Source organism: Pholis gunnellus (genome assembly GCF_910591455.1).
Source record: "Pholis gunnellus genome assembly, chromosome: 15".
Taxonomy (NCBI): Eukaryota; Metazoa; Chordata; class Actinopteri; order Perciformes; family Pholidae; genus Pholis; species Pholis gunnellus.
The window spans coordinates 8,190,606-8,203,768 of record NC_136542.1 but is presented as its reverse complement, the minus strand read 5'-3'; the positions used below and the strand labels follow the sequence as shown (position 1 = coordinate 8,203,768).

Genomic DNA, 13,163 nt, shown 5'->3' with positions numbered 1-13,163 from the left:
GCATGTGATGACCACAGAGGGGAAGTGAAACCAGAGCAAGGCTGCCGAAATTTTTGTTTTGTACACTTGGTACAACAAGTCAGATTGGACAAAGTTCATTTGAAACAGCGGGAAATTACAATAAATGATACGCAAACCAGTTAAATGCTTTAGGCTGTGTAACCAATCACCAGTTGTTGCATTTTAGCTCTCATCTGCTTTGGGCTTATGACAAACAAGTCACGATGCACCTCCAGTAACTGTTCTTGAAGGACTGTGCTGCAGATATAGCCTGCAGACCGCTCCAACAACAGGAACCACAATAAAATAAGATTCCTTTTCCCAGACTCAGTCCGCACAGGTGGCACCTCAAAGCCCAGTCAATTATTGGACCCAAGACAAGAGGTACATGGGTAATCTGCCTAATATGCTCTTATACATTACAATATAACAATGCTGCATCCTGCGCATAGCAAGTGAAGCCCATCTGACCAGAGTGTACAATGTGCATGGTTTGTTACACCGAACCATCTGAGAGGCCGTCATTGTTTGGAAAAGGGCGGGCACTTTAAAAAAAAAGTACTTTGGATGTACCGTCTGTCAATCAAACGTTTACCGAAGCCAGTCGGGAGAAAAGCGAAGACATCTTTCCCATCGAGAAAAGCCTTCAGTGCCGTTCTTTGCTCTTCTTACAACAAAGAAATACTCTTCAGTGCTGATACAACGGATGCTGTTGCAGCCTCTACACTAGCCTAGTCTTCACTGTTGCTTTGGACGCACAGTCGCCTCTCTGTGTCGTCTCGCACACACCTAGCCACGCCCGTAGCTGCCAGTACTGGAACCCACCACACTGCAATAGCAAACTGCAAAGTGGACAAAATTAACCAGTTTGTTCAAACCCCATCAAACAGGTTAGAACATGAATGTGAATTTAATCATGTGCAGAAAACAGGTGGTAGCCTTTTGTCAACTCGGATACAACCGATTCAGGCCTTGTGGACAAAACGCCTACTCTAATGTAAATCTGTTTATTGCTAGAAGGAATACTGTTGTTCCACATTGCTGACAAACGACTGATAGTAACAGTTAGCTACGTGAGCCAAACCAGTCTTGTTTTCCTGGAGCCACATGTCATTGTGAAACGAGCTCTTCAAGTGGCAGCTGTCCAAGCCTTGTTGTCCAACTGATGGACGTCGCTCTCCACCTCCGTGGTCCGCTAATTCAAAGACTCAAGAGACTCAACTGCGCCGAAGAGACAGCCCAAACTGATTGCTGGGGTTACAAGGTCAATTGCATAACATAAATAATACATGCCTTTGAAAGCAGTGATTTATTCCTAACAGATAAGGAACGCATGAAAGCAATTTTCTGTATTTCCAGTATAAGTCATACGAGTTTCTTGTATTCAGTCAGACCTTATGACAGTACTATAGATATGATCCTGGAGTTACGGCTGCAGCGATGGCCTGGTGTTTCATCCTGGCCCCCTGCTTGAGAGGTAAATACCCGTGGCGGCCTCTACAGTACAGCTCCTCATGCTGAAGGCTTCCTTTAGTGACATACCACAGATTACACAAACTATGCCACTGTATGGCCCTCCATCCCTCAGCCATCTGCTACTGTAGCCATGAGACTGTCAGCGACCCCCTTCCCCCACCTTTTTATACACACACAGTGCTTCCACATAGTTTACGCACATGCCGAGCACTCAAAAGTCACGCACACCAGCTTTGTATCTCCAGTACGCTGGGAGGGAAAGCCTGGTTTCTCACACACACACACACACACACACACACAAACTCAGAATAATGGTTGGCTGGCTTAAGGAAAGGCCACATGACTAAGTGAACTACACAACAGTGCTTGCCTTCACTACTGTGCTCCCACATGTGATCCACAACAGCAGCTTAGTCAGGAGACTGTTGCCATAGAGCTGACAGCAAACAACTTTTAATAGGCTAACTAACGCAGGACAGTAACTTGGGTGATTGCGATGATGCTTTTAGTGGAAATTTCTCGGTTTGTTTTAGAAACGTTACGCAACATCCATTCACACTTACAGCACGTAATTCAAAAAAGGAGAATGGGAGACAAAATGATGAACAATCAACAAAGGCTCTTCAGCAGAAGGATGAATATTCTGATGTCTCTGCTCGTTGTAAGCAAAGATGGCAATGAAAAAATGTGCCTCGACTCCCACTTTCATCCCCCAGACCATAACATAAAATGTACCGATTCAGCTGGGTTACATAAAAAGTACCAGTGGGTAAGAATGCAACAGCCCACAGTCCCTTTAGTCACACAGTCCAACATTAGGCCCCTGCATCCTTACAGCAATGTTGGAGTCACTGACTGTAGCAAACTTACCGCGCTCCAACCAGAAGACGCAGAGACCTGAGGTATAAATCCTTCACTGAACGCAACTTTAAAGGCAGTTTAAATTGGCCACCCTTCAATGCTTCACAGAGGATTTAAGACTGACCCTGGCTCAGTCCCTTCTCTCTCTCTCTCCAGGTTACATTGACACACACACACTTAAACTGCCCAGCATCACCACAGCTCTGCAGTGTTAAAGGACGAGCAGCAGACCCACTGACACAATCTGAGGTTATGGGTGTAATTACCAAATGAAGAATGGGCAATCATAGAAAAATACATATTTTGCATAATGTGTGTTATATTTGTATGTCCTGAGTTATATCAGATGAATTGATTAATTTTGGAGGAATATATTGCCGTTATTAAAAAGTGAAGAGTAGACTAATGCCAGGAAAGGAGAGAGATGGGGAGAAATAAAATTACAAATAGACTAAACAATTAGTCAAGTCAACAGCTTTCCCCTCAAGATCTATCTCGAAATCTATCCATATAATGTCATGTATTCTGTTATAATCATAAATAAAAAAATCAAGGAGGCTAGAAGATCAGATAATTTATGCATTTCAATTATGTCATGCAGACCAAGCAGTATATGATACCCGGGGACTTTAATAGATTTTAGAGCAGCAAAGCTGAAATTGGGCACAAAGGTGAGAGCTGCTGGGGACGTGATGAGATTGGCATAACGACAAGTGAAAATCAAGCAACACTCATTTCCACATCAAGGGAGAAATTACTCATTCTAAACCCCTCGAGGGGGAAAAAAGAGGGTGTGCTTTCAGAAACCTGTGGTTAACTGTGACTTGCGCTTGATACAAATGTCTTTTATGTGTTTGAGTGTGTAAACACAGAAGGTCCGTGTTGAGTGGCTACCAGAGGAAAACCTTGAATTTGAATCTGCACAGAGTTTGTACAGGCCTTCGTGCTGTACGGCTATACTCCTCCAAGTCACAATGAAACAACTTTGAACCTTTAAGTGATAGAATCTGCTGCTGCCAAAGCACAGTTTACCACACATTAAAATGGGAGGATTAAGAAAAGCCATTGATCTTCATAAGCAGTTCTGCTGGCACCGACATTAATATGCTCTAGTCATTCTCCTCCTCATGAATAATATGCATGGCTAATTCAATTAACAAGCAATATCTCAGCTAACATTCAAATAAGGGGAGAAAAAAAACAAAATAATTAAAACCTCAATTTCTGGTGAAACAATGATTCACTTTCAGCGTGAATCGAATCTAAAAAGGATTGACCTAAAGCCCAGCAGTAATTTGATTTAGCGTGTCATTCTTTTGGCATAGGAAACGTTAACACTCGTCAGTGTAAACATTAGAGGAGAATTAAGGGCGACGCGCTGACATGTGACTTTGACTCGCAACAGCACAAGCAACACACAAACACATAAAAGCCGTTCAAACACAGATTCATTCGTCCCGTACCTGAGACACAGATGAAGGTCATGTAGTCTCCCTGCCCACCAGTGGCCAGGAAGGGGATCTTCTTCTTGGTCCTCCGCTTCACCTGCACAGCAGCAAGCATCTTCTCATCGTGGGGTGTGAATACCACCTTGTTGATGGCTGACTTGGCACTCATCTCCGAAGTAAGCGGGAGTTAACAGCTGGCGAACAGTATGAGTGGAGAGGACGAGATCCACTCTTCCTGAAGGGGGGGGGGGGGGGGATAACAGCAAACTAAATTAGCAGAAATGATAGACAACGCTAACTACTTACAGGATTGTACCCAAAAGTCTGACCAGCTCACTTCCAAAAAAACACCTTCTCACTTGCCTCTACCAGTTTTGGTTGCATTTGTTCATTTAAATATACAACTTCTGTGATTATCTATAATAACAAGGACACTTATTCTGGAGAGGGATGGAGCATGGATTTTTTTGGAGACAGAAGTCTCAAAGTAGGTGTCAAAGCCTTTTTGCCAACTTTATAACACATTATAGTACTGATGTCACATTTGAAGATATAATGTAATCATTTAAATGGCATTAATGCAATCTTATAAACTGCTTCTCCAACCTTTTTTAAATAATGCGTCTCCATCATTGGCACAACTGTTTCTGAGCAATAAGACCAGTGATGTGACTGCCAGAGAGGATATCTATCTAACACCACCTCTATTGATCACCATAGCCTGTAATTGCACTTCAGCAAGGCCTTTTGCACTTTGTGCTGCTGCACATAAAGCAAAACATCAGGTCACTTGGAGACACCCACATCAAGGCCTACCGCTTTGGCCCAAAGCCACGAGTGCTTGCGACCCCTCTTCACAGGTTGTCTGTGTAGTGAGCAGTTCAAGTATAAAAAATAAAATACAGTATAAGTAAGTAAGTATAAATAAGTACAAAACACAAAAAAGGTGCAGAAGAGATTATGTAGCCTGACCCCCCCCCAGCAATATACGCTAGAGTCGGGAACCAAAGTTGGTACATTTAAGGGTACCGTCTTACATGTGCTTCCTAGGGAGGAGTTTCATTTTGTGTGGTGTGTAAAATGTTCTAAATAATTAACAATCTTGGAATTGAGAAGAGGCAACTTCTTTACAACTGAAATAACTTTTTTATTACAAAGGGATGTACCAGTTCAAATGTGAACAGTACCCAACCCTAAAGAGCAACAGGCCTTGCTGAATAGCCCCGAGTTTGAATTGTTGTCCACCGTTGTATGTTTTTACTGCGTGCTGTTGTATGTACTGCTGTCGGATGTGTACAGTGCTGTGGAAAGAAATCTCCCCTTGGTGGACAATATAAAGTATACAGTAAAGCAGAATACAGTTTTTTTTTCCTTGTTTTTGAATCAACCCTTGTGTAAAAGATAACACAACGAGCATGAAGTGAGCAGGAAAAATCTGTGTGTTCAATCACTCCCCTCGGCCTCCAAAAGTACACACAGCCAATCTAAATCCACACCCTCTCCACTGCTCACGGTGTACAGCATGTTCAAAGTAACGACGGAGGGAGTTAAAAAGCTCCAAAATGGAGAATGGTTATGTCCTCTCAATGCTCCATCTCTTTAAATGTGTTGTCGACGTTCCTCTTGGAAGCACTGCCACGCGCAGCGATGAAATGACTTCAGCTGAAGCTGTTGAAAGTACTGGAAAGTCTCCCTGATACAGAGCAGCAATCATGTTTCTATTATTACCAGCCAGTGTCTGCTAGGGAATTCATTTCCTGGGGACTTTGAGTATACCACGGGAGACACAGCAGTGTGTCTGACGGTGTCAGGAAAAACTGGTGCTTGAATGCGGGATACAGTCATAAAGAAGCGAGTTAATTAGGTCCAAATGCTCTCATGAGGACCATGAAGCTTAATCATTTTCTCAGCCACTCGCATTCAATTGAGACACACAAGTACTCACAACCTGCATACCGCACAGGCCACCCTTTCGAACCGATCTATCCGTCAGTCTCAACCAGTCAATTACTTGCTCTACTGTGAGGCAAAGCCAGCCACACTCCCAACAAATGCCCCCATCAAACTGGCTCGCTAATAAATAACGCAGACACAAAGTTGTTTTGTAACGGCGCAGCGAGCTTATAAATGAGTGTTCAGCAGCTGAGGAGAGGCGAGTGGAGGAAAAGTTTGGTTCACTGGTGCTCATAAAAGCAGAACCTGCAGGGGTTCAAGGTTTACATGGACAGTAAAGAAAGTGCACAAGCCAACTTCTCCGCCCCCCAAACTTAGCGGCTGAAAGGCTGCCATTGTTGACTGGTGGTCATTGTTGAAGTAGGATTACGTCAGGCCAGAAAGCAGTGGAACACAAAAGCTTTTCATAATACCGTGGCTGCAATCTAATCAATAGCCCCATGATAAGTAGTACCGTCATGACGCTGTTATTTTTGTTGCGTGTGTCAGCTTTATGGTATTTTGTGAGACAACATTAGTGGTGGTTTCATACTGAATTGCATTACAGGCAAGGATAACGTGTCGAATGTGTACTGAGGTCAAGAAAAGGAGTTAGATTGCAGTTTTCACAGAGGTGAAAAGTAGTTGCAAGGCCGGTGTATTGCACTGTATTATGTTGTACAGGTGTACATGACTGAATATCTACTCTTTCTAGCCATCTCCCTTCCTCTGCGCTCTTTCAGCAACGCAAGACTTCCCAGTAAACAAAAATCCAGGCCAAGATTTTGCGGGAAGTAATTAGAGAGGCTAATAAATATGCCTTTGGAATTCAAAGGATGCCCAACATCCCAACATTTTGGCTCGGAAAAAAAGACCTAAACCTTCCAATAAAAATACGACACCCGTGCTCGAGCACAAAGTTGTTTCGCACACAATCCTCTCTTTCAATCGGGGCCTTTTAAGCGAGCCCAGCATCACGTACAAAACCTGTACTGTGACGGTCCAACCTCAAAAGGACAGCAACAGTACAGCACTCAAAAGACTTGGGACATCACGTCCTCTGAATAATCAGGCTCACACATACACAGTCCTGTTGTGTCGTGACCAGGTCTCCCTTGAGAATGAGCCCCCGTGTCTCTCAATGAGATTACCCGTCTAAATAAAGGTTAACACATTTCTGAGGTTAGCGGAGAATGAAAACGGAATTTACAACTTTACCACGGACAGTAGTTTAAACTCTTGTGTGCATCAGATGTATAGTTATACTGTACACATCTGTATTTATACTCATTTACATTTGCACAGCAACACTCACCCTCCCTGTTAATATATGCTTTCCCTTCTCAGTTACTGAATGGTACAATAAAGGAAACAAAACCAGAAAAACTAAGATTAAAAGCCACTCGTCTTGTTGCTCTCTGGAACAAATCAGCCCAGCGGAGTTCCTCTCCATGGAAGCCCTAATCCATGACATCTCTCCTTCTTCTCTTCCCTCCTCCAGCTGAGAAGGAAGCCTGCCCACGTCTCCCCGCAAGCTGTCACCAGGCAAAAGGGAGAGCATACCCCCCCCCCCCCCCCCCTTAGGTGGCCCGCTGAAGCATGACAGCAAGGAGGGATAAGGGGATGGGGGACGCGAGGAAGAAATCAAGGAAGAGGAAGAGGAGGAGGAGGAGGAGGGAGACAGGAGCCTCCAGGCAGTGACATGTAGCCAGCTACAATGCATAGCTTCTGGTTTGACTTTGAGCAGTCTTACGCAATGCTCACAACGCAGGGCCGAGTAGATGTACTGGAGGGAGCCGAGGAGCTGCTGAGCCCCTTTCAAAACGCTTCATTAACTGTGGCTGTGGTGTATTGCCAAGCAGTCGAAAGGAGCAGCCCTGTTTCCTTGCGCCCCGCTTGCCCACTGTGTGTTAATGTGAAATCTGTTGAGTCGGTGCTCGGGGCTCTCCCGGGACCTCGCTGGAGCGGGGGGTCCTTTGAGTTAGCCACACAGCCACTTCTTTGAGCATCAACACAGTCCTGCTCTCCAGCCCGTGGGGACCTGCCGCTGTAGCAGAAGGTGCACAAGCAGAGGAAAGGGACAGGTGGATAGAAACAGGTCTCATCACACTCAATCCAAGGCGTGTCTATCGTTTCAGTTGGCACACGCAAAGAAATCCACCTGGTGAGGAACTGCAAAGTATATTTACTCTTCTGCTCGCAAAATGTAATTGCTAGCAGCAGAATTATTTAGACATTGATCCCATAGATATGAACAGGGAGGATGTGGACCAGTGAGCCGAGGCATTCTGAAGGACGACTGAAACCTACAGTGACGTGTATGTTCTGTCTGTCTGCGAGCTTTTAGTATCTCTGCGAGGATGAATTAGAGTAACTACGACCATGAGACTGAGAACAGAATTAGGTTAAGGTTAAGGTAAGGGCAGTCAAACACGCATGTGTGCGCATGCATCAGAAAGAGTGATAAGCGTGGGAAAACACATTTCTGTGCCTTATCTTTACTTCTCACAGAACGCCCACCACTGACTGGGAATTACAACGCATCAACTTGTTGCATGATATTCTGACAGCTTCAACTAGCTCACACACACACATCTGTTGCTGCAGTCTCTTAAATCTTCTGCAACCTACAAACTGGAGCCTTTTCAGCAGGTTTCAGTGCAGGTGCAGAGCGGTTGGCTACGCAGCGTCGAAAGCTCATTCTGATCGATTTTTGATTTAGAATCTAAATCTAAAATGATAGCCCTAGTGCTAGTACTCTGACTACAACGTGTTCAGTGTATTTGTGGAGCACCATGTGCAGTATTTGAGAGTCAGGAGCAAATGGTACACAAAAGTTCAGCAAACACAGACAAGTGAACTGCACTGGTGTGTCAACAAGCGTTTTTCCCTCGAGGGGGGGAAGCAATGTTAGCGATGACTTGCATTTGGAGTGTAGACCGTGGCTGAATAAGTAGGATGTGCAAAAGAAGGGTTTGGAACATAATGATATTTGGCGAGTTAACCAACTCAAACAGATAAAATAATCCTCCTCTAGCAGCATCTAATCCTCTGAACACTCTTCTTTCTCACATTTGACTGACTTTTGGAAACTCTCACAGGCAAAAGTCGATTCTCTCATTCCACACATTGCACAAAGAAGGTCTGAAAGAAATGAAACACGTTGCTTCGTCTGCAGCTTCTCATGCACGTCCTCCATGTTGTTTCATCTGTTTAGGGAGTGATGTCACACGACGGTGTCACTGTGAATGAGTGGTATCCAACATCGCCACATGAACAGATGGTGAATGCTACGTCCCATAAAATAATTGAGAGATTAAACCGTCTACCCTGCTGGTTTTCTGGTGTCAACGCCAGTCAGTGGTGTATTGAAATCAAATGCTACGCAAAAAAACAGACAAATCTCCAAGTCTTGACATGCGTCACAGGTCACTAACAAGTATCATGTTGGATGATGAGAGCCAGTAACAGCAAGAATTATGTCCTACACATTCCAGTTCATGCTGAGGAAAAACTCTCTGTGGTATTTCATGAGGAATGAAAGTCAGTGAAAGAGAGTCCATCATGTTTGCAGTAGTTCTACCATGTATTACTCCAAACCTGCACTTGGGGAATCTAAAATCTCTGTGGTAGATTTACTTTGAGGCTGGATTGTGAAACATTATTAAGTCAGAGATTTTATCGACAGAAAAAAAACACGCACAAGGGTAGGATAGCTTGATCGAGCTGGATAAGACTTCGGGCCTTATGTGACCCTCCCAAGTTTTGAGATCCACAACCAAAATCCCTCAATCAGAACCAACTCAATGCGCATGCCAGTCAGCAAAGCTCATTAACACACTTCTTCTTCCATCTCAGACGTCCAGTAATCTTCAAATATGCTTAATTCCGTCAAATCTGCGGTGCGGTTTTAGTACGTAAAGACTGGGTTGGAAAACAAGTAAAGTACACAGAGCTGAAGGAGTGGAAAACTAAACAATATAAGTTATTTCAAGCAGAGCTGCGACTCAACCACGTTCTCCAAATTCAGCCACTAGCGCAGCGTTGCCTTTGTCGACACTGAGGTTCTGCGCTGCGCTCTCCTCGCGCTGCATTCTAGCACACTCAGGTGAAAAAACCTCTCAACCAAATCCTTAGATAGAATCTTTTTCTGTCTCAAATCCCACAGTGTACCGTGTGCCTGACAACGTTGGACAAGACAAGTAATTACAGGAAAGAAGTTTGTCTAATTAAAAATCTCTAAAAGAGATTCTAGGTCTTGCACAGCTGAAAAGTGTGTGCTCAGCAAAGGGATCAATCTGATTTTTAGATAATAAAACGGGGAAACCCATGTTAGCACCCATAACTGGCTATTCTGAGAGATGCTACGACTGTAATTTGTAGGCTGCTTTATTCTCGAGGGAACTATATTTCATTTGAAATGCTCTCACAGAGGCGAACACTTTCGAGGAGGAGCGTGAGGGACGAGACGATCAAACATTTTCGGATTAAGATCCTTCTCACGATTTCAATCACTTTTTTTTCATCCTGCCTTAGTAATTAGTGTCTTCACTGTGAGCTGCACTTTTTCCTCTTCATAATATCGGAGGCAAACAATGTACATTGTGTACTGTGGGACAAAAGGTAAACGTACAGAATAGATACGGCACATCCTGCTGATGTCTATTTCATGATCTAAGAAATAATGGAAACCATTCATCACAAAAAAAAGAATGGCTCTAACTCAAAGCAGCAGGTTGAATACGTCTGTACTCTTTTCCCTCAAAAAGAAAGATATGGGAGGAACCATCCATTTTCCTCAGCTGCTAGTGAGGGTTATATAGTGCCATGGAGGTATAAGGGCTCACCATGAATCAATGAATGACATGCCAGGCCCCCAGAGCAGAGCACCTTTTGGCAATAAACATTTCGGAGGGACAGCACAGTCGTAGGTAAATAGCAAAAAAAGCAAATATAGAGCACTTACCAATAGATGCCTCAAACGCAGCTGCAGTTCTACTTTACCGCAATGACTCATGTATGTACCGGGACAACGGCTTGAGGCATTCACAATACAAAAGGTGAATGTATAATTAGTTTGCATAAGGATAAGCTAAAAGCAACAGCACTGCGTCAGTGTACGTATAGCCAGAATAATAGATTTGGATGGAGACAGAGGTGATGCTTATGATCATAGCAAAGAGAGAAACCACAGTCATCGGGAGGATACAGATCCCATAGTGTCATTTTATCAGAAACACTGACGGGCTGGTTTTTGGCCCACTTTTCGTTGTAAGATCCACTAAAGAAACCGGGCGCTTTGAGTCCGTATGTCTGCAACGGTATCTGTCCAACAACAGAACAAGCTGAGGCGGTGGACACACAGGAAGGGAGCCAGCTCGACAGTTTACGTTATGCTGACTGTAATTGGACAGTGAAGTACGGGGGAGGGTATCATCTTATCTTTTATAGCATGCCAGAGCAAATTAAGCCCTGAACTCCTGCATAGGACAGAAGCTATATGTTAATATAAGTGGGTTACTTAACGCCATTGGGGAAACACAGGGGTAGGATTAGGAGCCTCATAGATAATGTGAACCAAACGTCCCCGTCCCCCAGGTCTCAACCTGTCACAGAGATACAGCGGTGGAGACATGTGCTAATTGGTCTTCGGAAGTTCTCTTGAAGTCTTTCGAATTAGCAAAGAGCAAGCCCAAGCATTTGGGAGCCTAAGAATAACTATGTACAAGAAGAAAAAGAAAGAAAACATGTTAAGTGATTCTACAGAGTATAGGGGTTCCAACCTGTAAACATACATTCCAATTCTAATTTGCAGCTGCTTAATCTGCATAACGCCTTGGGCAAGTTCTGCTTTAGCAGACACAAGTAACCCAAACATTTACTTCAAAGATTACACTAAGCAACCTGCAATGATCCAGGTATTTAATATTCAACTTTTAATGATGATCAAATAGATAGATTACCTGTTTTCTCCAGGATGAGGGATGATTATGTTATGTCTACAACACTTCCAGTCCATGCGGTTCACTTGCACCAGCACAGACTACCATCATTAGATGTCCTTGTTGTATAGCTTGTGACCATAATGTCATTATGTGGGGATTTTATGATCATAGAAGTGATAATTGTGGTCGTATATTGCTTCATGAGCAAACACAGATGCACAGCCTATAATCATAATACTCATATTCAAGGTGGACTACACCCAAACCTTGTTCTGTTCAAACACTGGACGATGTGACAACGACCTGTTTATAATGACCAAACACGGAGGCGCGCGGGTCACCTCCGTGAACACCATAAAACAGACAAATAAAGTCCATAAACTGGAATTCTCCTAATTTTGTCAAAAGCAAAAGCAACAACACGTCATCACCAAGATTGCTTCCCAAAGACGAATGTTATAAAACAACGCTTAGTTTATACACATGTGAAAAAGAAAACAGCAGGCTATATACTGTAATGTCTTAGTACAACACGAGCACACGTGGACAGACTGTTAACCAGCTAAGGCGCGCGCACACTTGTTCCGAATCCAACCTGTAAGTGCTTGATATTGTTGACCAGTGTATATGCTAATCATTAACGAAAAAACCACACTTCCTGCAAACAATTAAACTTTTCCACGCGGAAAACTATCAATGTGTAAATTGAATTGTCTAAACAAACGGAGGCCGAGGTTGGACTTAGCGTTACTCACCGATGTGTTCAGCGGCGGTTTATCCACGTGCTGCTCTCCTCAATTTCCTTCGGTTAATTTCTCCAGCTGCTGTCACACTTCAGCCACTTTCAGCAGCCTCTTCCGCGTCGTAGGGTGTCTTGTCAGACTAAACGGTAGCCTTTCGTGCTCAACATCGCGTCGACTTCACTTCTGCGACAGTTGTTGTTGGTTTGTAAGCGGAGGGAAGAGAGTTTGTTTCCCCTGCTGCCGTTTCTGCGGAGAGACCGTCTGACTGCGGCTGTGTGTGTGTGTGTGTGTGTCTATCTGTCTGTGTGTGTGTGGATGGGAAACCAAACCAGTAGCAGGTTCCCAGACACACACGCACACACACACACACACTCCCTCCCCGCCAATCACGTACAGTGTCACACCACCACGTAGCCTGCAGCTCACATCTGCATGTTTTTGGAGTCTTTTCAAAGAAGAAAATACTTCTGTGGATGTTTGTGAGCTAGTCCTAAAACATTTTTAGAACAATTTTCCCTCTGTGACGTTTCAACAGGCTGGTTAGTGGTTTTAGACTCATGACTCAACCTTTAAGAGACTCCTTCCCAGAGGATTTCAAATCTAATTTCCTCATGAAAGACAGCGGAAGACGTTAACAACAACACCATACAATCACATGAGCTACATTCCAACTGCAAGTCTCAATAATAGTACGTCATAAGAATATGACTTGAAAGATACTGATAAGTTATATTGTTTATGGTTTTTTATTACAGAGT

The 13,163-nt window shown here is 43.8% G+C and overlaps 1 protein-coding gene across 1 annotated transcript in view; it reads right to left on the bottom strand.

The window, feature by feature from the left end:
* The window catches only part of stxbp6 (syntaxin binding protein 6 (amisyn)), a 52,951-nt gene extending 40,173 nt beyond the window's left edge, over window positions 1-12,778 (bottom strand). The window contains exons 1-2 of the mRNA XM_079174864.1: window positions 12,418-12,778; window positions 3,801-4,020 (exon numbers count right to left, since the gene is read on the bottom strand). Coding sequence (XP_079030990.1) covers window positions 3,801-3,954 — 154 coding nt within the window. The 5' untranslated portion in view covers window positions 3,955-4,020; window positions 12,418-12,778. The remainder of the gene's footprint in view (window positions 1-3,800; window positions 4,021-12,417) is intronic.
* Window positions 12,779-13,163: the final 385 nt, after the last annotated feature.